Here is a 27563-nt window from a genome sequence, read left to right as displayed (position 1 = left end):
ATGGTGTCTGAAATGAATAGGAAGGAGAGAAGGCGAGCGAGCCTGGAGCCTAGGGTTGCTGACAAGATACCATTCCTGGAACATGATGAAAATAAGAGGTAAAGAAAGACAAAAGTGGAACTGAAATCCTGTTGGCCAGAGGGACACTGGATGGGTGGAGGGATGGGATCCAAATGTAGTAACTTGGAATTTCACTTTGGATAGGAAGGGTTGCTTCATAGTTTGAAGCCCACATGGGATGAGACTATAGAGATTGGAAGACAGAAGTTGGGGGAACAGAGGATGAGTGTCCCTAAGAGAAGCAGGAACTGCCTATAAGATCCCGCTCGTTCCCTGAGGCATCCTGCACTCACCTGTCGGTCTGTGGGGGTAGCCTGTCTCTAAGGTGGCTCAAGGGGTGAAGTGATATCTGGAGCCTGTTCTGGGGAGGATGCCAACCCCTGCCTTTCCTTTGGTTTCTGTCCTTTTGCAAGCCGGTGCTGGTAAAGGAGAGAAAGTAAAAAAAAAAAAAAAAAAAAAACACAATTGTTGACCTGAGTAATTTCATCATCCATAAAAACGCAAAAAGGTAGGAAAGACAGACAATGCTAAGAGTATAATTCGGGGGGCTAAAGAAGATAATGATGGGGCGCCTGGGTGGCTCAGTTGGTTAAGCAACTGCCTTCGGCTCAGGTCATGATCCTGGAGTCCCGGGATCGAGTCCCGCATCGGGCTCCCTGCTCGGCAGGGAGTCTGCTTCTCCCTCTGGCCCTCCCCCCTCTCATACTCTCTCTATCTCATTCTCTCTCTCAAATAAATAAATAAAATCTTAAAAAAAAAAAAAAGAAGATAATGATGAATTCAGTTAAAGGAGGAGCCAGTGGGAGGTTCCAGGACTTCTGGTACCTCTGGTCCAGGATTCTTCTACCTCCTTGATTTGCCCCTTGCCCACAGGAACACCCAGTAATTATTTGTTGTAATATTTGCTTACCACACATACTGTGCGTTTCTACATTACTCATTAGAGGCTCTCCTCTTCCAGTTTCCTACTATGTTGGAACCTTGGGGACTCACACCGAGATCAAGAGAGTGGCAGAAGAAAAGGTCACTTTGCCCTGTCACCATCAACTGGGGCTTCCAGAAAAAGACACCCTGGATATCGAATGGCTGCTCACCGATAATGAAGGGAACCAAAAAGTGGTAAGTATACAATTGGCCAGAGCCCTCCCCCCAGCCCCACCCCCTGCTCTTCCCCTCATCCTCCCACAGTTGTCTTTCCTCAGTCCTCCAGTTTTCTGTAGGGTCGGAAAGGGTTAGAATTGCTCTTTCATCTGGCTTATAGTTGAAAGACTCTAGAGACCAAAATTATAAACAAGGAATGGTATTTGGGTCTTAAAGATAAGAGATTCTGTGTTCTTTGGGCAAGCAAGAAAGCCACCTATCATTTGCCCAAGGAGAGAATCTGTGCTGTTAGTGTCTTTCCCAAGAAGGGAGCTAAGATGCAGTAGCTTGATTCCCAAGCCTAGTGGCCAGAACCCCAGATCTATACTCGGAAGCCTGTTCCTCTTCCTCCTCTGAGACCATTACCACCTGCCCATGTTTAAGCTTTGCACAAAATCATGACATTCAAGCTCTGAGATCATGTAATATGACAAACGACATATGATGCAGGACATGACTGAAAATGTTTATCACATATATAATTGGCCAGCAAAAGAATTGGTACTGGTTCTGGGGTTGGAAAATGAAGGAGCTGGCCCTGGGTCTTCTGTGCTCAGGATGCTGAGGTCCATTGGTGCTTATGGGCTTTTGGGCAGAACTCGTAGCGCTTTGCTCCCGATGATCCACAGGGCTGGTCTCTGTTGAGAGTGAGAAGTAAGTAGCTACCACATTATCCTGTCTGCCTTGGATGCATTCAGCTTTCCTCAAGCTGGGTTTTCTAGCATAATTCTTCTCATTCCATTTACCCACTGACTTTTTTTTTTTTTAATTTTTTTATTTTATTTTATTTTTTTTTAAAGATTTTATTTATTTCTTTGAGACAGAGAGAATGAGAGACAGAGAGCATGAGAGGGAGGAGGGTCAGAGGGAGAAGCAGACTCCCTGCCGAGCAGGGAGCCCGATACGGGACTCGATCCCGGGACTCCAGGACTCCAGGATCATGACCTGAGCCGAAGGCAGTCGCTTAACCAACTGAGCCACCCAGGCGTCCCCCACTGACTTATTTTTAAAAAGCTTTTGGTTGAGGGGCGCCTGGCCGGCTTAGCTGGTGGAGCATGCAACTCTTGATCTCGGGGTTGTGAGTTCGAGCCCCATGTTGGGTGTAGAGATTGCTTAAAAAATAAAATATCTAAAAACAAAAGAAGACAGCATTTTTGGTGGAAAGTTTTGTGATTTTAAAAAGTCACATAAAATAAGCCAGGGAAACTGACTTTAGACTTTTCTTCCTTTTCAGAACTTTACCTCTTGCCCTACTAAAAAGTGAAAGGTTGTCTTTTCTTCTTCTCTGTCCATACCCCTGATTTCATAAGATGGTTTGTGCTGGAAGAAACTAAAGTTTTCACTAAAGTAAAACCCAGGATCATTGTTGGATTTCAGCTCCTACATCACTTTGTCATTTTGATACTGCTTGTCATTTTGTTCTCATAGTTCGTCATCCTGAGACTCTCTGTTCTCCGTAGAGCAAGGTCACCTTAAACTGAGCATACTTATTCCGGCAAATTCTTAGTCAGTCGTAGACATGATACTCTCTGTTCTGAATAAAGTAAATAAGAGCTGTGTTCCTCTCACAAAAATTTAAAAAGAATGACTGCACTCATCTAACTTTCAGGCAAGTGTTTTCATTTAAACTAAAGAAAAAAAAGAGCTGCTTGTTTATGTAGCAAAGTGAATGTAAGGCTTAAAAGTTTATTGCTGACTAAAGCAGACCACTAACATGGCTTTAAGCAGCCACAGTTCCCTACTTGTCTTTAATTAACACTCCAAAGTAAGGATCGCAATTTATTCAGTCATTCAGAGCACATGGATTTATTTAGCAAATACTGTATGCCAAGCTAGGCACTGGGATACAATAGTGAAGAAGATATCAAAGTCCCCACCTTCCTGGAGTTTACAGTGCAAACCCATTCAGTAATTTAAAAAAACAAAACAAAACAAAACAAAACAAAACAAAACTTTTTTTTTTTTTTAAGTAGAGAGCTCTAAACATTAAGCTATGTTCCAGGTTCCAGTCTATTTAGCACATAATATCTCATTTAATGTAATCCTCATAACTAGGGTTATTAGTCTCATTTTTCACATAAGGAACTCCATACAGCGTGTGCCCAGACACAACACACAAAGTGAGAAAGGGGCTTAAGGTCACCCATTTTGCTGTTTGAAATGAGGCACTGTGATGTCAATATCTGGGCTGTGCGGGGCGCCTGGGTGGCTCAGTCGGTTGAGCGACTGCCTTCGGCTCAGGTCATGATCCCAGGGTCCTGGGATCGAGTCCCGCATCGGGCTCCCTGCTCTGCGGGGAGCCTGCTTCTCCCTCTGCCTCTGCCTCTCTCTATCTCTCATGAATAAATAATAAAATCTTTTAAAAAAAAAAAATACCTGGGCTGTTAATTACCAGCTATGTTACCTTCATAAATAATTTGAAATTATAATCCGTGTTGTGTAGGAAATAAGGAGAATGTGGGAAGAAAATTATTCCAGACAGAAACAATTGTGCCAAGGCCCTGATGCTGGAAAAAGCTTGGCAGTACCGCAAGTTCTAAAAGATCAAAAATCAATTTATTTTATTTATTTATTTTTATTTTTTAAATTAATTAATTAATTTATTATCTATTTATTTATTTATCAGAGAGAGAGAGAGAGAGAGCACAAGCAGGGGGAGCTGCAGGCAGGGGCAGAGGGAGAAGCAGACTCCCTGCTGAGCAGGGAGCATGACGAGGGGCTCGATCCCAGGACCCTGGGATCATGACCTGAGCTGAAGGCAGACGCTTAACCGACTGAACCACCCAGGTATCCCTCAAAAATCGATTTAGGTTAAATGGAGTCACTACTGGATTCCCACTATCCACATACTCAGTCACAAAGGAGGTAGTTGAAGAGATAAATGGGTGAAGAGACAACTTGAGAACTAAGTGACGGAGATCATGATGGAGATAAGCAGAGTGTTCTAGATGAATATAAAGGAGGCGCCATTGGCCGAAAGTAGTTGGAGAAGGGGAAAGGTCAAGGGCAGCTCCTGTAAGAAATCACAGCTGATCTGAGTGCTGACAGAAATCTCCTCATTGCCCCGAGGAAATCACAAGAGTGTAGACACAAAGGCTGGAAAGTTCTGGGAAATCATGAGCAGCGAGCATAGGTGGAGTACAAAATGTGAGCTTGCAGAGGTTGCAGGACCAGAACATGAAAGGTCTTGTATAACAGGTTAGGGAGCTCAGATACTTTCCTATATTGTCATGGAGTTCTTGAAAGATTTTAGGAGCGACAGGAACATAGATACATCTTAGGCGATCACTCCAGCCCTGTGCAATGGCACACTGATTTAAAGGAGTCTTGAGTAGAAGCAAGATCAGCTGAACAATTTCAGACTATACAATAGGGGCTTACACTATATTCATGGGTAGCTGGAATATCAAGATGGGCGTAATACACAAATTTAGTGGGTAAATTTGCCACCATGTTGGGAATGAGTGAGGGTGAGAGAGAAAATACGGGGCGGGGTGGGGGGGCGCCTGGGTGGCTCAGTTGGTTAAGCATCTGCCTTCGACTCAGGTCATGATCCCAGGGTCCTGGGATAGAACCCCACGTCGTGCTCCCTGCTCAGTGGGGAGCCTGCTTCTCCCTCTCCTGCTCCCCCTGCTTGTGTTCTCTGTCTCTCTGTCAAATAAATAAATAAATCTGAAAAAAAAAAAAAGAAAGAAAGAAAGAAAAAGAAAATACAGGAGGGGCTGGACTGGATGTGGTGCCTAAGATAGGCTAGCCAATGACCTGGACACCAAGATTAGCCTTGCATTTCAATCCGAGCGGAATTGGCTCCCTCACTTTTGTCTAGGAGGCTCAAATATGCAGGAACATTTTTGGGCAGGTAGGCAGTTTGGGGAATATTTGAATCTCAGCCTAGGTAGATAACATGTCCTCTAGAACTCTGGAGCTTTCCTCCAGGTTCTAGGGATGGAAACATAGTTAATTTCCAAAGTCTGAGTGAACATCTCCTCCAGGGTCAGTCACAAACACACAACTGAGACTTTCCCCTCTATTTTTTGTATGGAGAAATTAGGGCAGAGATGTTCTCATTCCCATGTCAAACCCCTCTGGCCACCTCCTTTCTCCCTTTCCCCCTTTGATATTGAGGAAGAAAACTCCTGATCAAGGGGTTGAGCTTCCGACTCTTGATTTTGGCTCAGGTCGTGATCTCAGGGTTCCTGGGATTGAGCCTCGCATCAGGCTCATGCTGAGAGTCTGCCTGAGAGGCTCTGTCTCCCTCTCCCTCTGCCCTTCCCTCTGCTCACATTCTGAATGAATGAATAAATAAATAAAATCTTAAAAAAGAAAGAAAGAAGGAAAGAAGGAAAGAAAAAGAAAGAAAAGAAAAATCTTGGATCAAAAACAGAGAAAGAAGCCTACATCTATTTCTGTTCGAGGCAGGTGCATGATTGCTAGGCAGGGCCTGACACAGCAGAGCACCTGCCAGAAAGCTGAGCTGCTCCATCTGCCCCATAAAGTCTTAACAAATTGTCCCGCCTCCTCCTCTCTTTTCTCTTTAAAACTGCGTTGTTCACAGGTCCATTAGGAACATCACGAGACACATGGCCCCACAACAGCTGCAATTCATGTGCTTCATTTTTTGTTTGTTTGCAAAAGGATTACATTTATGTTCACTGTTCTCCCATCACCGCCCCCACCCCGCCGAGCAAGGGCTTAGCCTCAGCTCTACATTTCCTAGAATTAAAACCACAACTAAGACAAAGAGACACACACGTACCTGATATTCAATGTGCCTCTGAAAAAAACTGAGCCAAATCGCAAGGCTGGTACTGAGCCCAACCTGTGTCCTAAATGGGTGTGAAATGCTCATATTAGGCAATGGTTATTTAATTACAGTAAGATTATTTTGGGGTTGTACAATGTCTGCTCTCCAAAGATGTTAAATACTTACCTTAGTTGTCCCCCCACCCCCCTTTTTTTCCCATTAAATAATGGGACAAGATTTGGGGGAAAGGGGAGAAAAGCACTAGGGAGTCAGCCCTACCTGTATGTACTAAGTGCTGTGGTGGGGATATGTCCAAAGGGCTGAAGCTCTCAGGAGGAAGTCAATGATTCTATCCAGGAAAGGCTCTAATACACAGAAGGTAGGCCTTGAGCTTGATCTTGAGGTCTGTGTAGGTGTTGTTTAAGCCAAAGTAAGAGAGGCATTTCAAAAGGAGAGAAGACCACATGATCCAAGACAAAGACACATCAGAGGGTGTTGTTCAGAATCAAGGGACGTCGAGCTTGGGGACGTGGCTATTCAGAGATGCGAGGACAGGGACCAAAGATGAGGCATAGTCCAGGCTGCACTGGCCTTAGGCGCCACCTTCAGAGAGCTGAACTTTAGTCCACAGTGTGCACAAGAGAAGGAAAACAGATGGAGGCTTTCAGCTAGGGGGGCTTTGCTATACAAATGAATGGAATGACTAATGTTCTCTGGGTACTGGGCTGGACAAGCTTGGAAACCTTAGGGGCTTTCATGAACCCAGAACCAGCCTAATAAAAGTGATCGTGAGTGCTTACTATCTCATTCCCACAAAAACCCGATGAAGTAGCTTACTCCCATTTTACAGTTGAGGAACTTAAGGTTTAGAAAGGTAAATTAACCAACCGTAGGTGCAGAGCTGTAAGTGGAGGGGCTCCCATTTGAATGTAAACCAGTTGACCTCCCTACTGGCTCACTCTCAATCACTGTGCCCTGGTGCAGTGTTTTTTCAAAATCAGGACCCAGTAGTGGATTCTAAGCGAGCAGACTGTTTGTTTTGTTTGTTTTTTTTAAAACACAGTCTGGAAAATATCAGTGTATTGCACATATACTATTTCATGAAACTTACGCTTCAGTTGTCTATGTGCACTCTACGGGCGTGCTGGGTTACAGAGGAAAATGTATTTCTTGATGTAAGTCTGTTCAAAGTTTGAAAGCTCTTACTCCGGTAGACTTAAATCAGCCAGTCTACTGTGGACCACACCTACTAAGTCTCTCCAAAGTCAAATGTGACTTTCAAAAGTATTTCCTGATGTTAGTCCAAATATTAACATGAACAAGAAAGAAATCCCCTAGACCTGAAAGGTTCACCAACTTCCCAAATCCCACAAAACCCCCCAATTCCTAAAAATTACCAGCTCTTGGGGTGCCCGGCTGGTTCAGTCAGTAGAGCATGCGACTCTTGATCTCTGGGGTCATGAGTTCGAGCCGCATGTGTGGCATAGAGTTTACTTGAGATAAAAATTTAAGACATTTAAAAACAAATACCCAGCTCTTAACGGATTTCTAGGTTTAGAATCTCTTCATTCTTCCTAGGAAGCACAGACTCGCTTGTGGTGATTATGCACCTACCAGGTAATATGAAAAAGTCAGAAAGAAAGTAACATGAATTGAGTACCTGTGAGGCTTCCCCACCTCACTTGTCCTACCTCCAAACATCAGCCCGCTCTCCATCTTAAGAGGAGGTAAGCTCTAAAGCTTCCAGTTTTTTTCCTGTTGCTAATATATTTCCTCCTCTCCCTATTGTCCCATATTGTCCCACTGAGTTGCCATTTCTATGGCCTGCCACCACCCCAAGAAACGTATCCTCTCTATGCAACGCAACAGGATGTGGGGCCAAGAACACCCTGCAAACATTTAAAACAGACAAGTACCGTATCAGAAGGGCTGCGACCTGGCTCTTCCAGGTCTGAGTCTCCTAAAGCACAGAGTTTTCATTGGATGCTAGGAACCCTATCAAATTATTTGCAAAATAATATGTACTTTTTTTTTCCTGGGTCAGAGTTCATAGGTTTTATCTGACTGGGAGAAAAACAAAAAGCAGTGAGGTAGGACAAAGAAATTCCTCAAACATGGTGCTGGCTAATGTGATGTGATGTGGGGTCCGGGAGCAAGCGGTCAAGAAAGAATTCTTGGGGCTCCATGCTGGGCTTGGAACCTACTTAAAAAAAGAGAGAATTCTTGCGATGTTTTCGGTGCAAAAAGGTTTTTATTAAAGCACGGGGACTGGACCCAGGGGCAGAAAGAGCTGCCTTGGGGCACCTGGGTGGCTCAGTCGACTAAGGCGACTGCCTTCGGCTTGGGTTGTGATCTCAGGGTCCTGGAATCGAGCCCCGCATCCAACTCCCTGCTCTGTGGGAAACCTGCTTCTCCTTCTCCCCTGCCTGCTGCTCCCCCTGCTTGTGCTCTCTCTCCCTCCCTCTCTCTCTCAAATTAATAAATAAATTCTTTAAAAAAAAAAAATTCTAGATTTTGAGGAGCAATTGACTATACTTTTACATTGGGAGGGGGCAGAAATGAAGGAAGTTTCCAAAAGGATTTTCATATGTTAAAAAAGACAGGTCCTGGAGGTCTGGCTGTTGTCAAGCTAAGGTTGCCTTTTGCCAAGGCATTACCATTAAGACCGTTGGGAGTCCTGGAGGAAGGTCATACTCTGCATGCCTCAAGTATTTGTCAGTGGGCTGCAAGTTGTAAGAAGATTTAATTTTATCTACATTTCTTTTGCCTTTGTTCTCCTGATCCCTGGCCGCACCCTGGAAACAGGAGGTTGTTTGCATTTTAAGGGATAAGAATAGGCAAGAAACCTCTCCCGGGCCCTAGGAACTGCTTTCCGGGATGCCCAGGCTCTATGGGAAATGTAGTTATGAATCAGTGAACACAGGAGGGTCCAAAAGAATGACCCCACTGGAGCAGGATAAACTGCAGTTGCCCCAGTTTCAGATTAGGATCTATGTTCCCACCTCATCGAAGGCCCTCTCTAAAGAATGTATTAAACGAGAGAATGCCCTTATGTCTAAGTCTAAGCAGTTTGTTGGGGAGACTCACTTCCTTAATCTCCTTAATCTTTCCGTGAACTTTTCACTGCCGTGTTTTTTTTTTTCTCTTTAATGCAAGGGGTTAATACTTGTAAAGCATTTAGCACAGTGCCTCGAACAAAATAAATACCATGTATGTGTTTGATAAATAAAAACAAAATTCCCCGGCGGAAAGTATTGCATTGTGTTGATGGATTTTCCTTTCTAGGCCTAATGCATATTTTCCTAAGGCCAGAGCCAAGGGCTGTGCTTCGCCCAGAGTAGTCACGAAATGGTCAGTGAGCAAAGGAATGATGTCCTTTCACAGATTTCTGCTCTTAAAATTCTTACTATAAGCCTGTGAGGTCGGTAGCTAAGAATTGTCCTAATTTTCTTTTTTCTTTTTTAAAAGATTTTATTTATTTGACAGAGAGAGAGCAGAAGTAGGCAGAGTGGCAGGGAGAGGGAGAGGGAGAAGCAGACTCCCCGCTGAGCAGGGAGCCCGATGCGGGGCTCGATCCCAGGATTCTGGGATCATGACCTGAGCCGAAGGCAGACGCTTAACCGAGTGAGCCACTCAGGCGCCCCCTAATTTTCTTTTAATACATGAGGAAAATTAGACCTTAAACTTGGCTCCAGAGAACCTTTTAGACTTTGAAGGCCCTTGCCCAAGACGGATTTCAGAGCTAGGATCTAAACCCCAAATTCCTAAAGCTAAATCCTTGCTTTCCCTTTGTCCCCTCCCCTATAATTTACAGCTTCTATTGAAAAGAATGCAGACATTCAAGACAGAACTTTTGTCTGGGAGTAAACACTGGACCTTTGACTGAAATCGTGCATTTCCTGTACTTTCCAGAATATTCCTCTGCATGAAGATGATGTTCTGAGGGACCTCCCTTCGTGTCTTGGGGGTGAGGGGCAAGTGTTCAGGTTGGGGTAGGAAGAGATCCTCAATTGGTAGGATAATGAGTAATCAGACCTCTTCAAGACTGCTCCCCCTACCCCCACCCTCCTACTGTCTCCCCCTGAGGCGGGTGGTTTCAGGGTACAACTCACTGAGTCTTTATGAAAGAGAGGGTAGGAGAAAGACGAGTTGTCATCCAGGGGTAAGGCTGGAAATGTGAGCAAAGGCGGGACTTGAATAGTCAGCTAAACAGATGACATCTAGTCATCGATTTCACTCTGAGGTTGGTGCTATTGTAATGAGTTCTAATCTTTGTGTTTAGACATCCACTATTTGGAGACCCTCATTTCCCCCTCCTTTTCTTAATCCTATATTCGTGCCATCAGGGATCTTATCCAGTCTCGTGTCTTTAAATAATCATCCACAAGCTTAGAATTCCCAAAAGTGTATTTCCAGGCCTCCCTCCTGAATATCCAACGCATTTATATGCAACTGCTTTACCCCATGCCTCCTTTGGGTGTCTGAAGAGGTAATCTCAAACGTAGGAAGTCCAAAACTAAGCTCCTGATCCACCTCACCCTGCACACTCTGACTTCAAACCTCTTCCGCTCCATCTTCTCTCTTGGTTGATAGCTGTTCTCTCTTTTCATAGGCTCATGCCCAAACCGGAGAGTGGCCCTGAACTCCTCTCTTTCCCTCATGCCACAAATAAACATTTTTTAAAAGATTATTTATTTGACAGAGAGAGAGAGAACAAGAACAAGCGGGCGGAAGGGGGTGCAGAGGGCGAGGGAAAAGCAGATACCCCGCTGAACAGGGAGCCCAACCCAGGGCTGGATCCCAGGACCCTGGGATCATGACCTGAGCTAAAGGCAGATGCTTAAGGGGCGCCTGGGTGGCTCAGTCGTTAAGCGTCTGCCTTCGGCTCAGGTCATGATCCCAGAGTCCTGGGATCAAGCTCCACATCAGGCTCCCTGCTCCGCGGGAAGCCTGCTTCTCCCTCTCCCACTCCCCCAGCTTGTGTTCCCTCTCTCGCTGTGTCTCTCTCTGTCAAAAAATAAATAAAAATTAAAAAAAAAAAATTATAAATAAAGGCAGATGCTTAACCGACTGAGCCACCCTGGCACCCCAACTCTAGTAGACTCTTGACTGGTTTTTCTGTTTCCATTCTTGGCCTCCTACAGCCTATTCTCAAAACAAATCATATCATGATACTCTTCTACTCAAAATCCTATAATAGCCCCCCACTTCCCGCAGAGTGAAAGCCATCATCTTTACAATGGCCCAGAGGCCCTGCAGTATCTGGCCCCACTGCCTGACCTCATTTACTATTCTCCTGGCTTACTCCAGTGACCTGGCCTCTTTGATGTTCCTCAGACATGCCAAGGCATGCTTCCACTTTAGGGTCTCTGCCTTTGCTCTTTTCTTCGCTTGGAACTCCCTTTCCCCAAGGCTAGTTCGGTGTCTCCTTCAAGACATGCTCTCATGTCTCCTTCCAGTGAGGTCTACTTCGACCACCTTATTTAAATTGCAGTCTGTTCCCCTGGCCGACAACCCCCCTTCCCTGTTCTATTATTTTCATAGTATTGTCTAATGTACCATACAATGTTCTTCCATGTCTGTTTGCTGCCACCAGAATGCATGCTCCCCAAGGGTTGGGATTTTCACGTGCTCTATTCACTGATATCTCCCAAGCATTACAACTGATGCTGCTGGCAAATTGTGGAGGCTCAAAATTTGTTGAATAAATGACTGTGCTCTTGGATCTCTTTAGCTTAACATTCAAATCTGGCTTTTGCTCCCATTTCTACCTCTGGATGGATGTGGATGGATCACTCCTCTTCTTCCTACCCTCTCTTCCCTTTCCTAAATATTCTCTAACTGGTCATGCTTACCAATTTGCTGTAAAATGTCTTTGAAGAGCTCATCTTAGCCTTCAGGAGCAGCTGGTGATGCTGTCCCAGTGAAGCCAGCTCCCATTTCCCTGGCACCCCTCATCCCAGTCAGAAGGAAACACTCCCCCATGCTCTTCTCAGTAGTCCTGCAGGAATTCTAATCTAGAGACCCAGAGAGTTGAACTGTGAAACCACCTGCTGAGGGAGGGGGCAGTAGGGGAGTGGGGGCAGAGGGGAGCAGCCTTCAAGGAATCTAATTCCCCTTACTGTCATGCCAATCATACCAATAGAGGATCTCTCTCTACCCCAGCCTGAACACTTGCCCTCAACCCCCACATACAGTATACCATAGGGAGGTCCCTCCCAAACATTGTCTTCATGCTTAGACTCCAAATTTTCAGATGAATTATGGTCTAATTTTCCTCACATATTAATTTCCACAGAAATAGAAATTAACTTATGGAATGCCCATACTGATGTCCCTGTTTCCATATCCATAGCATGGCGGTGGTTCCTGTTTATAGAGATGCAAATGAATTTTGTCCAAAGGAGACTACAAACCTTTGTCCGATTCTCATTTGAACCTGTTGCAAAATCTTTCTGATTCCATCATTTATTAATGAGTTAAATAAAATCTTTGACACATGCTTATTTTCTATGTATATGAAAGTCATAATTTTAGCTTTTTTTTTTTTTAAGTTGTCCTTTAAAACTGTAGGAGAGGGGGAAAAATATCTTTTCCCCTTTCTTCTCCTAGGTTTTCCAGCTGGGGCACTATAAATTAGACCAATAAAAGACAGATATTTGTTGGTTGGTTTGTTTTCTCTCTTAAAAAAATTTTTTTTTAAATTTTTACTGAGATACACTTGACATACAACGTTTTACTAGTTTCAGGTGTACAACAAAGGGACAGGTTAATAGGAGAAAAACAAAACAAAGTTTATTAACTTCTGTGTACCATGTATGTAACGTGTGGGACTAAGTACCCACAGATGAGTAACTCCAAGGGGTGGCTAGAATTTGGGCTATATACCTAACTTAGTAGGGAAAAGGGAAGATGAGGGAGGACACTTAGGGAAAAGCAAATGACTTTTGAGGAAGATAAATGGGCCCTTAGAAGAACAGATGGGAGATATGCTAGCTTGTGATTTTGTCTGTCTGGGTGTGGTGCCCATTTCTGGTCTCCTAGAAGAGATTAGAGTTGTTCTCAGGAGGTGATTTATGACACTTAAATTCTTTTGGGAGGCTCTGCTTTATGTCAAGGGACTTCAAGAACTCAAATGCCTTTAGCATTTGAAATTCTTATGCACATGCAAAATGGCATATTCTGGGGTGGCATGTCCTGGCCCTCAACACTTCCATAGAACAATTTTCTTTGTATTGGTATCATCTCTAGCACAGTGCTAAGCACAGAGTATGTTTTCAGTAAATGGGTATTCAATAAAGGATTGCAGAGTTGCATTATAGCCTAGCCAGAGACAATTAAGGACAACAGACATATATAAAACCAGAATGCCCCAAGGATCTCCTGGACAACACCCAGCATTATAGGAAGGGGATCTAGCAACCTATGAGCCCAAGTCTTTCACCATTTCTCCTCATATAAAAATGCTGCAAAGAGATGCTGTGGGTGAGAAGGAAAAAAAAAAAAAAGCCATTAGTCTGAGTGAAGGGAAGGTTTCATGAGAAGTCAACATTGATTTTGGGTTCGAAAGAATGAAAGGGAATTCTTTTTGTCTTAAGATTTATTTATTTAAGAGGGAGAGGGAGAAAAAGAATGAGTGGGGAGAGGGGCAGAGGGAGAGAATCTCAAGCAGACTCCCCATGAGCACGGAGCCCAACGTGGAGCTCTCTCTCATGACCCTGAGATCATGACCTGAACCGAAATCAAGAGTTGGATGCTTAACCAACTGAGCCACCCAGGTGCCCCGAAAGAATGAATAGGAATTCTTCATGTGGAGAGATGGAGAAAAGAGAGTTTCTCCATGGAAAAATGCAGTGGGCAGAGGCATTGAGTACAAGAAAGCATGAGTGATACTAAAGAAAGGGAGACAACGTTATCTGATGGTACCCAGATATGGGAGGTGGATAAAAGGAATTGAGACTGGGAAGGTAATGCAGAGGTCACTGTGAGAACTATAGACTGAATCTGGTCATCATTTGGAGGTGGTAGGGAGCCACTGAAGGGTTTTAAGCTGGAAAAGAGCTGATGTGAGTTTTACATTAGTGTTAACTTGGCATCCACTTACATCGTTATGTAAAGTGGATTGGAGAGGGCAGAAATACACAGCAGTGGGGCAGCTGAAAATATGAAACCAGAGCTCAAAACTATGTCAGGACAGAGATAAGGATATGAGAATTATCACAGTAGCAGGGCTGGTTGAAATGAGCGGGCAAAGTCAAATACCGAAAATGTCTTAAGTTTATTATCAGCGACAGTGTCTACCTGTACTTTTCTCCTACTTTCTTCTCCCCCATACTACCCCCACCGAAGACTGTGAGGTCCCCAGGGTAGGAGCTGTGTCTTATTCCTGCTCGTTTTCGGGCACCGTACCCTGGCATCAAGCTCAATAAATAATTTGCTGATGAAAAAGAGCATGCAGGGAAAGGCAAAAACACATTTCTCAGAAAGGTGGTGAGGGCAAAAAGGATGATACTGAAGAATTTTGATATAATGGACAGAGAACTGATGGACATTTTATTGGATGGCCTCAAATCTTTTCAGGAAAGCATTTGATGTATTGCAGGGCATCACATGATTGAGGATGGGCTTGCCAGAAATGTGCACGGGAGACTCCCGTATGCTTGTGTGTCTGTTTTTAGTGCCCTTCCGTGTATCTGGAGTGCTCCCTGCAGCCCTCTTCTCCCTGACTCTGTTGTCTCTCATTTAGTATGCTTATCTCTCAAAGCCTAACTCAAATGCCTCCAACTTTTCTGGGACATTCTCTCTGATACTATTTCAAGTTAATTAATCCTTTTTCTATGTCTATACTTCTCTCCTTGTTAATCCCATTAGATTCTAAATTACTTGAAGACAGGAAGAGGGTTTTACTCATCTGTATAGCCTCCCCCTGACCTGATGGGAAGCAGTCATCCCATGAATGTTTGCTGACATTTGAAATCAAATGAGTTTAAGAATATGCTGAAGGGCAGAAAGGGCAAAGCTGAAGTTATATAGCTTGAAGTCTTGGTGGACAAGAACAGCGTGGTTTTGTTACTAACAGGAGTGAGATGATGGACAGACAGAACCAGGGAAGGATTCAAGAACTTCAGGCTATGATGCAGGCAGATGAAATTTCACTAAAACTTGAGATGATTATGATGGTGATGATGATGATGATGATGATTTTTAAGTAGGCTCCACACCCAACGAGGGGCTTGAACGCACAACCCCAAGATCAAGAGTCACATGCTCTACCCATTGAGCCAGCCAGGCGCCCCAGGATTTTTGGTGTTGTTGTTGTTGTTAGAGAAATCCAAACTTTGATGTCCCTACCTGGAAAAACAAAGACACAAAGACATGATGCTCATGTGTATTTTATGGTAGGAAGGGATGTAATTTTTTCCCAACTGACTTCCTCTTACTAATCGGCAGTGAAGCCCCCCAAAAGGAAAGCCAAACAATGAAGTCCTCTGTATCAGACTTGAATTTTAAGCATTGACTTCTCCTCTTTAACTCCTCCAGTCCCCTCGCCTGGACTCTAAACTTTTGTAAGAACAAAACAGATTGATTTTATAGTGTCACTTTTTTGCCTTCGTTTCCAAACTTTCTGGAAGAGCACTTAATGAGCAGTGAAATGAATGCAGATGGCCACAGGAAGTGGGAGAGAAGTAACTGGTATACCAGGATCATGAACTAAACGGTCTTAGATGGTTATTTTCAAATCCCAGTTCTGCTACTTGTCTGCAATGGGGATAATGGCTACAGGATTCCCCTCTTATCTGTGCAGAATATGTTCCCAAATCCCCCCTGGATGCCTGAAACCATGAATAGTGCCACATCCTATATATACCATGTTGTCTCTCCCTCTCTCAAAATCTTACTGTACCATACCCCCCCCTTCTTCTTGTGATGATGTGAGATGATACAGTGCCTCTGTGATACGTGTTAGACTACAATTGGCCTTCTGACAATATGGCAGAAGGAGGATCATCTGCTTCTGGACCTCGGGTACTGAAACCATGGGAAGTGAAACCAGAGAGAAGGGGAGGAACTACTTAACTTGCAAAAACACTATGTGGGAAATTAACTAGATGTAAAAGTGCTGAGCAAAAGGAGTGTAGTATATTTTGAATACCTCACATGCAGGTGGCGGGAAATTAGAAAGTCAGAAAGGGTATGTGGGGGAGGGGCGCCTGGGTGGCTCAGTCTGTTGAGCGTCTGACTTTTGATTTCGGCTCAGGTTATGATCTCAAGGTGGTGGGATTGAGCCCCGTGTTGGGCTCTGCACTGGGCTGGGTGTAGAGCCTGCTTGCTCTCTCTCTCTCTCAAAAAAAGGGGGAGGGGTATGCAGGGAAAAGGTAAGTCTCCTCTCCATCATTTTCAACTAAATCTCCTCACAGCCAACTCTTGATACCCTTATATGCATTTATTGTGCATTCCCTTCCTTCCTTGACTTAGCTGTGTGAACTTGATTGAACATGTAATTCAAATGTAAAATCCCTTACCTATGAAATGAAATGGTTCTCAGCGTTTAATGAAACAGTTACTACTTTGTAATTAAAATGCTACACAAATAAGAGGTATTATCTTGGGAAGGAGAAGCAAGGCCTAGACAAACATATGGTACTTTTAACTTCATTTAGAACAGAGGTCTCTTGACCCTTAGAAATCAGCCATGGGCTTGACTACTTGGTTCCATTAGGAGTATCCCCTTTCCCCATCTGGACATCAGCAAAAGATGAAGGCCGAGATCCCCATTGCCTGACTCTGGCTTGGTCTGTCTCACAGGTGATCACTTACTCCAGCCGTCATGTCTACAGTAACTTGACTGAGGAGCAGAAGGGCCGAGTGGCCTTTGCTTCCAACTTCCTGGCAGGAGATGCTTCCCTGCAGATTGAGCCTCTGAAGCCCAGTGATGAGGGCCGCTACAGCTGCAAAGTGAAGAATTCAGGGCGCTATGTGTGGAGCCATGTCATCTTAAAAGTCTTAGGTAAGCTAGAGTGTCAAGGTAAACGCCTCCATCTTATTAATAAGGTCTCTGTGAGGAACAGCCAAATGCCCCATGGTGGTACATAACCTTTTGTTTGATACCCTGTATTATACATTCAGAGATCACCTAGTCCAGTTCCCTGGGAAGAAGTATGTTCTCTATTTTAGACATAATAAAAGAAGAAAGAACAATCACAATTTTCCATGGGAACCCACTTACAAAATTTAAATATCCTCTAATGTTTAAATGGTATTCTTATATTTACCTTACATCTCTGAGATACGATTCAACTCCATTTCTGGTTTCTGGCAGCAAAAGCTACTAAGTTCTGTTTAACTGCTTCCAAGTTAATGGACTTCTATCCCCGTTTCAGTATTAGTAAAATCACACTCAGCTTTCCTAAAACTTCCAATTAAGTAACAGTGTCTTCTTTGAGAAATGATGGGAGTTTCTGGGGCAGCCTCTGAAAACTACAACAGCACCACTGGAAGCAGCTGGAATTGGGTGTATGTGTGTGCGGGGGATGGAGGTGGGTGTATTTCTGGGGGTGCTGTAAAGCATGGTTGCATAGCAAAAGGCTACTGAATCCCCACTCAAAAGTGGACCGTAACAGATGGCTAGAGAAACAGCTCAACAGGACGTAGTTCTTCCACAGAATCTGGTGTTTGGCGATCTTTGAAGCTTTTTCTTTTTGCCAGTGAGACCATCAAAGCCCATATGCGAGTTGGAAGGAGAGCTGACAGAAGGAAGTGACGTGACCCTGCAGTGTGAGTCAGCCTCTGGCACAAAGCCCATCATGTATTACTGGCAGCGAATCCGGGAGAAGGAGGGAGAGGATGAACATCTCCCTCCCAAGTCCAGGATTGGTAAGTCATCTTTCCACCAGTCTGCTGAGACAACAGAATGGTACTCTAGCCATGAATTCTAAATCTGGTTTTGTCAGCAACTCACCATGTGACCTTGAACACACTGCCGAACCTCTTTGAGCTTCTATTTTTCATCCGTCAACCCGGACAGGGAAAAAAAAAAAAAAATCCGTCTTTTCTTTCCTCAAATGGCACATAAGCGGCAAAAGAAATGAGGGAGAGATGTACCGCAGATCCATGATACCTAATTACCGTACTGACTATCCCTTACACAGTTCCCAGCCTTTTGTAACCCTTGAGGATGTGCAACTTCAAAGAATGTTCACCTTTCTTTCCACATTCCAAAAAAATCTATCATCTCTTCCTTAGCAAACTGTATTAGAGCCTCTTAGGTCAATGATGCAATGAGGTGAACAGTAAACAGAGACCCTGTCACACTAAGAGGATTACAGTCGTTCCTTCTGCTTGTGTGTAGACTACAATAACCCTGGACGTGTTCTGCTACACAATCTCACCATGGCGTCCTCTGGGCTCTACCAATGCACAGCGGGCAATGAGGCTGGGAAGGAGAGCTGTGTGGTGCGAGTGACTGTACAGTGTAAGTATCCAAGGGGCTTGTTCCTGCGTCTGCATTGTGGTTCCGTGTAAAACACCTCTAATCACAAGAGGAAGGTCAAAGTAAAAACCTTTATTTCCAGAAGGACGTGGCTGTTGCTAAAATCAATTCAGCAGTTGCGATGACCCTTCCAATCTTGGAACTCACTCTCTGTTTAGGAACCTGTATGAATTTGTCAGCTTCCTAAAGAAATTTATTCTGTCCAGGAGAGGACCAAATGGAGATTTCCTTTATAAATGTAAATTTCCCTTACAAAAGGGTATCTTCTACTTTGTTTTTAGAACTTCTCCTGTGTCTGCTGTTTCTCAGAGATGATCAGCTGAAGGGGGCACCTGGCTGGCTTAGTCAGTAGAGGATAGACTCTTGATCTCAGGGTCGTGAGTTCAAGCCCCACACTGGGTGTGGAGCCTACTTCAAAAAAATCAGCTTAAAATAGTCCTAATGCCAAAGAGGCATATTTTGGGGTGGCATGATCTGCTACCTTTCAATATCAAAGGGGTTAGTCATACACCAAGGGTAAATGGGAAACTCAAGAAGACAGAAAGATCTGGAAATACCTTGTCCGGGGCTTATGTTTTGCTTGTTTAAGTAAACGCTGTTCCCAAGGTGGGGCTCAAACTCACAACCCCAAGATCAAGAGTCCTTGAGATTATGAGTCACATGCTCCATCTACTAAGCCAACCAGGCGTCCCAGGGCTTACGTTTTTTTAAGTTCGGGTATTTCCTAGCTTATGTTTGGTTTTACCTCTGCTTTTGTTTCTGAGAAAATAGATGTACAAAGCATCGGCATGGTTGCAGGAGCAGTGACGGGCATGGTGGCTGGAGCTCTGCTGATTTTCCTCTTGGTATGGCTGCTGATCCGGAGGAAAGACAAAGAGAGATATGAGGAAGAAGAAAGACCTAATGAAATCCGGTAAACCTTCCTTCAAAATCCCTTCTACTAGACTTCCTTTCCAGACCTAACTGTATAGTGACCAGCCAACATAAAGGTCCCATTTCCTCTTATTTTATTTTTTAAAGATTTTTTATTTATTGGAGAGAGACACAGCAGGAGCTGGGGGGGGAGGGGAGGGGGAGGGGGGAGTGGTGGGGCAGAGGCAGAGGGATGGGCAGACTCACTCCTCAGCTGGGAGCCCAACTTGAGGCTTAATCCCAGGACCCTAATATATCATGACCTGAGCTGAAGCAGATGCTTAACTGACTGAGCCACCCAGGTGCCCCTCCCATTTCCTCTTAACTATGAATCTGTTAAAAGGATTATTCTGGTTAGGTAAGGAGTTCCAGCCTAGGGACAGAAGGTCTGTTTTATCTTGCCTTTACTGTGAAACTATCTATCCTCAACTGAGAATGAAAAGATCAACTTTAGGTTACTTGTGATTCACTTGCACTTATGAAGGGCCTACAATCAAGAATGGGTATAACCTATGGGCCATGAAAGGGTTTACGTAGGGATACCTGGGTGGGCTCAGTCAGTTACTCTTGATCTCAGCATTGTGAGTTCAAGCCCCACGTTGGGCTCCACGCTGGTGTGGAGCTTACTTAAAAAAAAAATTGGGGTGCCTGGGTGGCTCAGTCGTTAAGCGTCTGCCTTCAGCTCGGGTCACGATCCCAGGGTCCTGGGATCGAGTCCCACATCGGGCTCCCTGCTCGGCGGGAAGCCTGCTTCTCCCTCTCCCACTCCCCCTGCTTGTGTTCATGCTCTCGCTCTCTCTCTGTCGAATAAAAAAAAAAAAACCTTAAAAAAAAAAATTAAAGGATTGGGCAACCCCCTGGGGTCCCCTCCCTCCTTGGGAGCTTTGTACTATCACTTTGCAATCCTCAATAAACCTTGCTTTGCTGCCCACCCAAAAACAAACAAACAAACAAATAAGGGTTTATGTAGACAAACCCCAAATCAATCTCAATGGTGAGTGCCTACTCTCCCAGCCTAACAGAGTTGACTTCAGGGCTTACAAAACATCCATTTGCCTAAGCCAACCATGAAGTCTCAGGGACTGGGGAAGCGCCCATTCCCCTAAATGGCTGCCTTCCAGTGGTATCATGTGAAGTTTACAGCTTGAGGCATTTATTGGGAAACCTCAGACGGAAGCAACCATAGGGGACGCCATCCCGGGCCATCCCGGTCTTGTCGGTATTGAAGTTTACCTTTGCTGTTTTTTCTCTTCAGGGAGGATGCGGAAGCCCCCAAAGCCCGCCTCGTGAAACCCAGTTCCTCCTCCTCCGGCTCCCGGAGCTCACGCTCCGGTTCCTCCTCCACGCGCTCCACAGCAAACAGTGCCTCACGCAGCCAGCGGACGCTGTCGACCGAAGCGGCGCCCCAGCCGGGGCTGGCCACCCATGCCTACAGCCTAGTGCGGCCGGAGGGGAGGGCTTCGGAACCAAAGAAAGTCCACCACGCTACCCTGACCAAAGCAGAACCACACCCAGCATGATCCCCAGCCAGAGCAGAGCCTTCCGAACCGTCTGAATTAGAGTGGACTGGACTCCCACGCTTTCCTGGGAGTCAGGATCTTAGGACTCTTCTATAGAAGTCACTGAAGCCCAGTCACCAGCCACACGACCCCCTCGAACCAGATGACAGGCCGTTTCAGTAGCAGTGAGCATTGCATGGACCCGATTCAAATGAGCACTTTCTTTATATGACACCAAACAGGAAAAAGGATGTAAACTGATCATCTCCCAAAAAGCATCTCATGGTGCCTTGAGACCAGAGTGGGGAAAAGCGGGGGTCCAGATCTGTGTGTTTGTTGACCAGGACCTGTGGTGGAAAAGGCTGGGGAAAGGGGAACTGAACACACTTAAAACTTCTCACCTGAGATGTTTTGTATCAATACTTCGGCTCAACGTTGTCAAGAAGAAATGAGATGTTGTTCATAAATTTTCTATGCATTTCTGCAAACCTACTGGATTGTTGTGATTATTCAGAGTCAAGTGGAACCCACAGCCTTATATTTCACCTAGCTGCACCATGTACTGGGCATCTTGCTTCTGAGAAATTTCAAAAAAGGAAATACATTTCTTCTGACCTGACTTCATTTACCATAAGGTTTGGATATTAATTTTACAAGGAGTTGAACTAGTGGGAGGTGAAGAATGATTTGAGTTTCTCCCCCTCTATCCACTACTAATCTCCCACTTCTATCAAACCATAAGAGAACTAAGAAAGGAATTCAAAATGTGTGACAGGGGACTGTGAAAAACTTTCCATCTTAATGATATTCAGAGGGTCACTGACAGATATCAGAAATATATACTGGAACAATTATGGACTGTCCCTCAAATCAGACGTCTCTGAGGACTTCCCTGCTGGATATCTGGAGCAAAAAAACATTCAGTGTGTGTCATTTGACAATTTTCCTAGAAGTCTTTTAGAGAAAGAGAGATCTTTCAGAGATGCTAAAAGATCATCTGACATATCATTGCATTCTCTTCTGAACATATGAAATCAGAATTTCAAGACTGACTAAACGAGAAAGGGAGCTTAGATAGATCAGTTTTCTCTTAATATATTGAGGAGTGGTATAAGGAAGTTTACTATTACACCAAACTTGGAGCTTCCTCCATTTCTTTCATTTTAGGAGAAGGGTGTGAACCTGGGACTTTTGATAATTCTAGGCCTTAAATTATCAAAAAGATCAGGGATTGCCAGTGTTTCCTAATGGCATTGCAAGTACGTCATAATCATTCCCTCCTGAGAGGCTGACACAGAGAGAAATTCAGTAATTTCCCAGCCTCTGAGGAAGTCCAGGTCTGGAAGGAAAGGGAATTATATTTAGGGAAGGGATGGTGAGGATAACTCATGGGTGGCAGGACAGGGCTGGATTAGTGACTGCTAACATTCGAACTGTCACCATCTTGGAAACAATGAACAGAAATGATTCACCAGGATAACCATCAAAGAGTTGATTCATGGAAGAAAGGTGTGTGAGAAATAAAAAGAAAAGCACAGCCTCTAATACAAGAACTTGCCTTTTTAATAGTGTTGACTATTCTGTGAGTCAAATTCATCCTATGGCAAGAATGGTAGATCTGAAATAGCCCTGTAAGGACCTTAGGACAAATGTCAACAGATCACCATTGGTAGTGCAAAATATTTATGATTAAAAGAGAAAGTCATGCTGAATCTGGAGATGAAAGCATTGTTTCTAAAATGGGAATCAGATGCTTGAAGAGAAAAGGCAGATCTGGGATTTGGCCCCATTTCTCTGGTTTTTCATTTCTACATTTAATTCTCACAAAACAGTCCTCATATAGTGCAAATGCATTTCCCTCTAAGGTTCTTTAAGAAGAAGAAGAAGAAAAGAGAAAGAAATTGGGGTTTATCCTTGGGTGAAAACTGTAATCTGAGGTTTGTCTTCCTCTTATAAAAAGCTGGGAAATAAGAGACATTGAGGAAGTAATGTAAAGAATGTCTGCTATTAATTTAAGAAGGCTGGCATATTTGGAATGCTTCTTATACTGCCTCATTGTAAGATAGAAACCCCTTCCATACTCTTTTTTATTCTTTTAGTAGTGTGGTAACCTATCACCTCTGCTATGAAATTCTGAGAATTCCCATTCCTAGAGTACCTGAGCCAAACAAGTACACTCTGGAGGCTGCAGCTCTATCATCACAAGCAATTTGCTCTTATCATTATTTACACCTTTGAACCTAATGTTTCCTGTATATGCCTTTGAAAGCAGGAATCAGTCCCCTTTGCATGATGTGGAGATTTAGGTTATTTAAACATGTTAGTTACTAAAAGACTAAAATACCAGTTGAATATCCAGATTTGGGGTATCTATTCCCACTGGAAATCTACAAGAAAATTCACAAAACAGGTAACTACCTAAAGTCTGAGAAATTCTAAGGAATTGAAAATTCTGAGCGATAAGGGTGAAGTTTTAGCAATGAGAGTACACTTCTCTTAGAGTCAGGTTTTTGGGTTCAGATGAAGTTCTGGGACACTACTGGCTTCAAACCATATTCCATTGACTTTAAGTCAAATAAATTTGATCCTTTAATATGAAACAAACAAAAAGGCAAGATAGCTAAAAAGTAGAAGGAAGAAATGTTTGTGGGAAGAAGATACTGATGGAATGATGTGAATGTTTGGAGAATAACCATTTCAATAAAATATATAAACCAAACTTAAATTTGGAAAATAATGAAGTTGATGCCCTTGTTGTTACACTGTATAAAAATAATTTCAGAATTGCTGTTGCAAAAAGACATAATTTTGCTTCATTTCTGGTATTAAGCTGTTTATATTTTAACTTCTAAGTTGCCTTGTAATTGAGACTGTGTTTGATCACAAAAAACAAATATTTATTACAGATGTATCTGTATTAGCAATTAAAAAATAAATAAGTAAAGGTAATACCGTAGAAGCTAAAGGTCATATAACCTTCCCTGGAAATTTGTTCATTAGCTTGCTGCCAAAAAAAGAACAGAAGAACTCAGTTTGAATATGATCTATTATTTATTAATTTCAGTGACAGATATATCAAGTACTAGTTTCTCACAAAGCAAGATACTTAGTAGTACTGGAGATACCAAGTTATGACAGAGATCCTGCTCTTAAGGACTTCATCAAAATAAATATTTACGAAGCAAATATTTTATACCAAGGTGAAGTGCCAACAGAACTATACATTAAGGGGTTCAGACAAATCTCAAAAGAAGTAAACACTGAGAGATTTAAATAAATCTGAAAAAAAAAAAAACTTCACAAAATTAAATGAGATAATACATGCAAAGCACTTACAACAGTGCTTGGTATGTGACAGGGACTCAAATATGTTCATCATGAACACCATCCCCCAGTCAGAAACCCTAGGCTTCAGACTTCTTCACTGCAGTCCCTATGCCCCCAAACTTTAATTTTCCATCCTGAATGTGTCTGAAACCTTGTGTATTTCAAGAAGTGGAGATAGGACATTCATCTTACTGAGCTTTAAAAACATAAAGTCTGAATCATTCTATTTAATAAGAGCATAGTCCAAGTTCTACAATGTATTTTGAGTGACAGGAGACACGTTATTGACTCTACTTTCTTTAATCACTGCTGTTAGGTGGGATAGTCCAAGCCACTGAATCTGGGCCCTTGTTTTATTTTATTTTTTTTAAGATTTTTATTTATTTATTTGAGAGAGAGAATGAGAGACAGAGAGCACCAGAGGGAAGAGGGTCAGAGGGAGAAGCAGGCTCCCTGCCGAGCAGGGAGCCCGATGCGGGACTCGATCCCGGGACTCCAGGATCATGACCTGAGCCGAAGGCAGCCGCTTAACCAACTGAGCCACCCAGGCGCCCTGGGCCCTTGTTTTATTTTCCAATGCTTCAATAATTAAAATGTTGCAGGTAGTCCAGAGGTTAAAAGCTGCAAAATGTAGGGTATAGTTCAGAGACTGTACTTGATAGGTTGAGTGGGAAAAGGAAGATTGTAGATACCAAAGAAAATTGAAAGGAGCCTCCCACAGCACACATCTTCCTCTTTCTGGAGTTGTGTAGTTACATGTGTTTCTAGAAAGGAAATTATACCATAGTGTAACAAAAAAACAGACCAAGGATTCTGGAATCAAAAGCGCTAGCTTCCATTCTACCTCAGCCAGCTGTAAATCCTACAAATAACATCTCTGAACCTCATTTTTCTCCTAATACCATGATGTATAATATATATCTCAGAAAACTGTTTTGATGATTACGTTATATAACAAATGAAAGCCCTTTGTACGCTGTAAAAGCATCATATAAAATTAATTTCTTGGGAGATGGGGAGAAATTTAAATATATGCCTCCACGTGCTCAAGCCTAAAATTGCCCCCCCCCCCCCCCCCCGCAAAGGCAAATGTGAAAAAAAATTCTTCCTTCACATGTTTGAATCTGTCTCTAGGCCTTACTGGCTTTAACAAGGACAAAGTGTCCTCTTCTGACAGCCTTTTTGGAGGCACTGTCTGGAAGGCCTTTCTAATTCCAGCCACACCACTATGTTAGGTAGTTTTAAAAAGAATCTTTTCATTTATCTGCCCATTTATTAAGCAAGAATATCAGCTGCCCTGCCTGTTTGCAAGAACACCCTGAAAACATTTCAAGGAACTGACAAAGGCTTAGAATGACAAGGCCCAAATACCTGCCACCAAGCACAATTTAATTCTAAGTACTATCGTTTTGTGGACTGATTAGTAATGTTTTCAAGATGCCTCTGAACAATCTCTCGTTTAGCTTTTTTATAAGTCAAGGAAGGAAAAGTAATACATCCTGTTACTAAAAATAAAAGAGGCTCTAGAAAGTCTAAATCAAGGATACGGGACTACCGGAACGCAGGTTCCTAATGCCTGATTCTCCTACACGGAAAAAACTCACTAGCTTTTCTTTAACAGATAACTGAGAAGTGAGGGATTTGGGTGAGGGGAGAGGGAGAGCCAAAAAGCCGAACCTGTTTTGGCGGGAGGTGGGGCGTGGCGGAGTCTGGACTCAGGGAAGCGGGTCTGGACCTTTATTTCGCTGAGGGTTCAGGCACAGGATCCGGCCCAGGTGGTTCTGAGAGGCCGGACCCCCTCCGACCGCTGCCTCGAGGGCTGCCGGCCTTCACCTGCACGGTGACTGAAAATTCTAGGGGTCGGCCTGGCTAACCTGTCCCACCCCGCTTGAGCTCGGTCCCTCTAGCCCCAGATCTGTGTACCCCCGGGCAAGTCACCCTAGCAGCGCCCAGCGGTCGGTACCCACCCCCCCGGGTCCTAGTGTTCAGTCCTAGCCCAAAGCCACAGTAGGTAGGAAACGTGGGAACATGGAATCCGGGAGGGAGGGCCTAGAGGATCCTACACAACGCCGAAGTAGGGGTTGGGGGAAACAGAATGAGGACTGGGTGGGGAGGGGCGCAACAACCTTCGCGGCCATTTTGTCCTCGCTCTACTTCCGTCTTCCCTCCCGGGCTGCGGGCTCCGGACCCCTCCCTTCGGCCCCTGCTCCCGTCCTCCCCTGGTTCCGCGTGGATCCAGATAGCAGCCAGTGCTGCTGTCATTGGCTAGTTCCAAATTTGCCCGCCCCTCTTCCTCCTCCTCCTTCCGTCCCCTCCCGCCCACGCTTACTGGGAGCGCCTGCGCAGAAGCGGACGCTCCTTTGACACCCCCCCACCCCCCCGCGGGCCTGGGGTGACTGAGGACTCCCGCGCGCGGGCTCTCTCGGCTCCACCCTCCCTTTCCCCGGGGCCGTTCGGAGAAAGGGGGCGAGAATGAAAGTTCCAGAACGCTGCGGTGAGTGCGTCATCGCGAGGGGGGGTGGAATGGGGGCGGGAGTGGGCGAGGCCCGAGGGGTAGAGCCGGCTTAGTCATTGGGGCTCGTAGAGGTGGCCGCGCGCCCATTGGCCGAAGAAGCCATGATGGGCAGCCGGCAGGGGTGGACCCCTTCTGGAAGGTTCTGAGGCAGGGTATAAGAGACAGGGTGGCGGGCGGAAACCGGTCTCATTGAACGCTGGGCTAAGTCGCCAGACGGCTGATTTCTTCTCAAGCCGGGCCGGGCCCACACAGAAGGTAAGGTCTCTGTCTTGTACTCTCGTGGCGGTTCCTCAGGAGCGTGCGCCCCGCGCCCGGGCTGAGCGGGTTTGCGGCACTTCGGAGGCTTTTGGGCGTTCGCGTAGGCGGGGGGCCGTGAGTCCCCCGCCCAGGGCATCCCTTCACCCTGGGAGGCGGCGGACCTGGGTTGCGGCCGGGCGGGAGAGCCGGGGCGTGGGCTGTAGGCCGTGATGGCCGCCGCGGAGCCAGGGCGGCGCCCACAGACAGGGAAGGCTGGGCGAGGGCCGCATCCGCGCTCGGGGGGGCGGAAGTCCGGCGCCCTGGAGCGACCTTCCCTAGGTCCTCAGAGCAGGAAGCCGCCATGGGCACGCGCCCGACGCGGGGGAGGGGGACTCTCGAGCACGGAATACGGGCCGCACTGCGTGTTCTGTCGGGGTGCAGGTCGCAGGGAGGAGGGAGAGTGGAGGTCGGGCTCTGGGCTCGAGACCACGTGCTCGGCACTGTCGCAGACCCTCCGGACAGGTGCTTCCTTCGGTCTGGGCTGGGCTCAGCTGCGGTTGGCACTGAACGTGGACTGCAGAATGGCTTGATCCGGCCCTTACTCGTGGTTTTCCCACAAGGGCAGTTTTTGGGGGGGGG

The 27563-nt window shown here is 44.9% G+C and overlaps 2 protein-coding genes across 2 annotated transcripts in view; both read left to right on the top strand.

Annotated features, from left to right (window-relative positions):
• On the top strand, positions 1-23570 carry CLMP (CXADR like membrane protein). Its single transcript, XM_035009429.1, is given in 8 exon segments — positions 1-98; positions 1005-1179; positions 16751-16952; positions 17651-17818; positions 18294-18416; positions 19206-19347; positions 20602-20846; positions 20849-23570. Coding segments are annotated over 8 exon segments (1206 nt in total). The 3' UTR covers positions 20902-23570.
• Positions 23571-26665: 3095 nt separating this feature from the next.
• The window catches only part of HSPA8 (heat shock protein family A (Hsp70) member 8), a 4936-nt gene continuing 4038 nt past the window's right edge, over positions 26666-27563 (top strand). The window contains exon 1 of the mRNA XM_035009170.1: positions 26666-26942. The gene's annotated coding sequence lies outside the window, so the exon portion shown is untranslated. The remainder of the gene's footprint in view (positions 26943-27563) is intronic.

The sequence above is a fragment of the Mirounga leonina genome, unplaced genomic scaffold (genome assembly GCF_011800145.1).
Source record: "Mirounga leonina isolate KUSES-001 unplaced genomic scaffold, KU_Mleo_1.0 Mir_153, whole genome shotgun sequence".
In the NCBI taxonomy this organism is placed as follows: Eukaryota; Metazoa; Chordata; class Mammalia; order Carnivora; family Phocidae; genus Mirounga; species Mirounga leonina.
The sequence above is the reverse complement of the archived record's forward strand: the minus strand, read 5'-3'. Positions and strand labels throughout refer to the sequence as shown.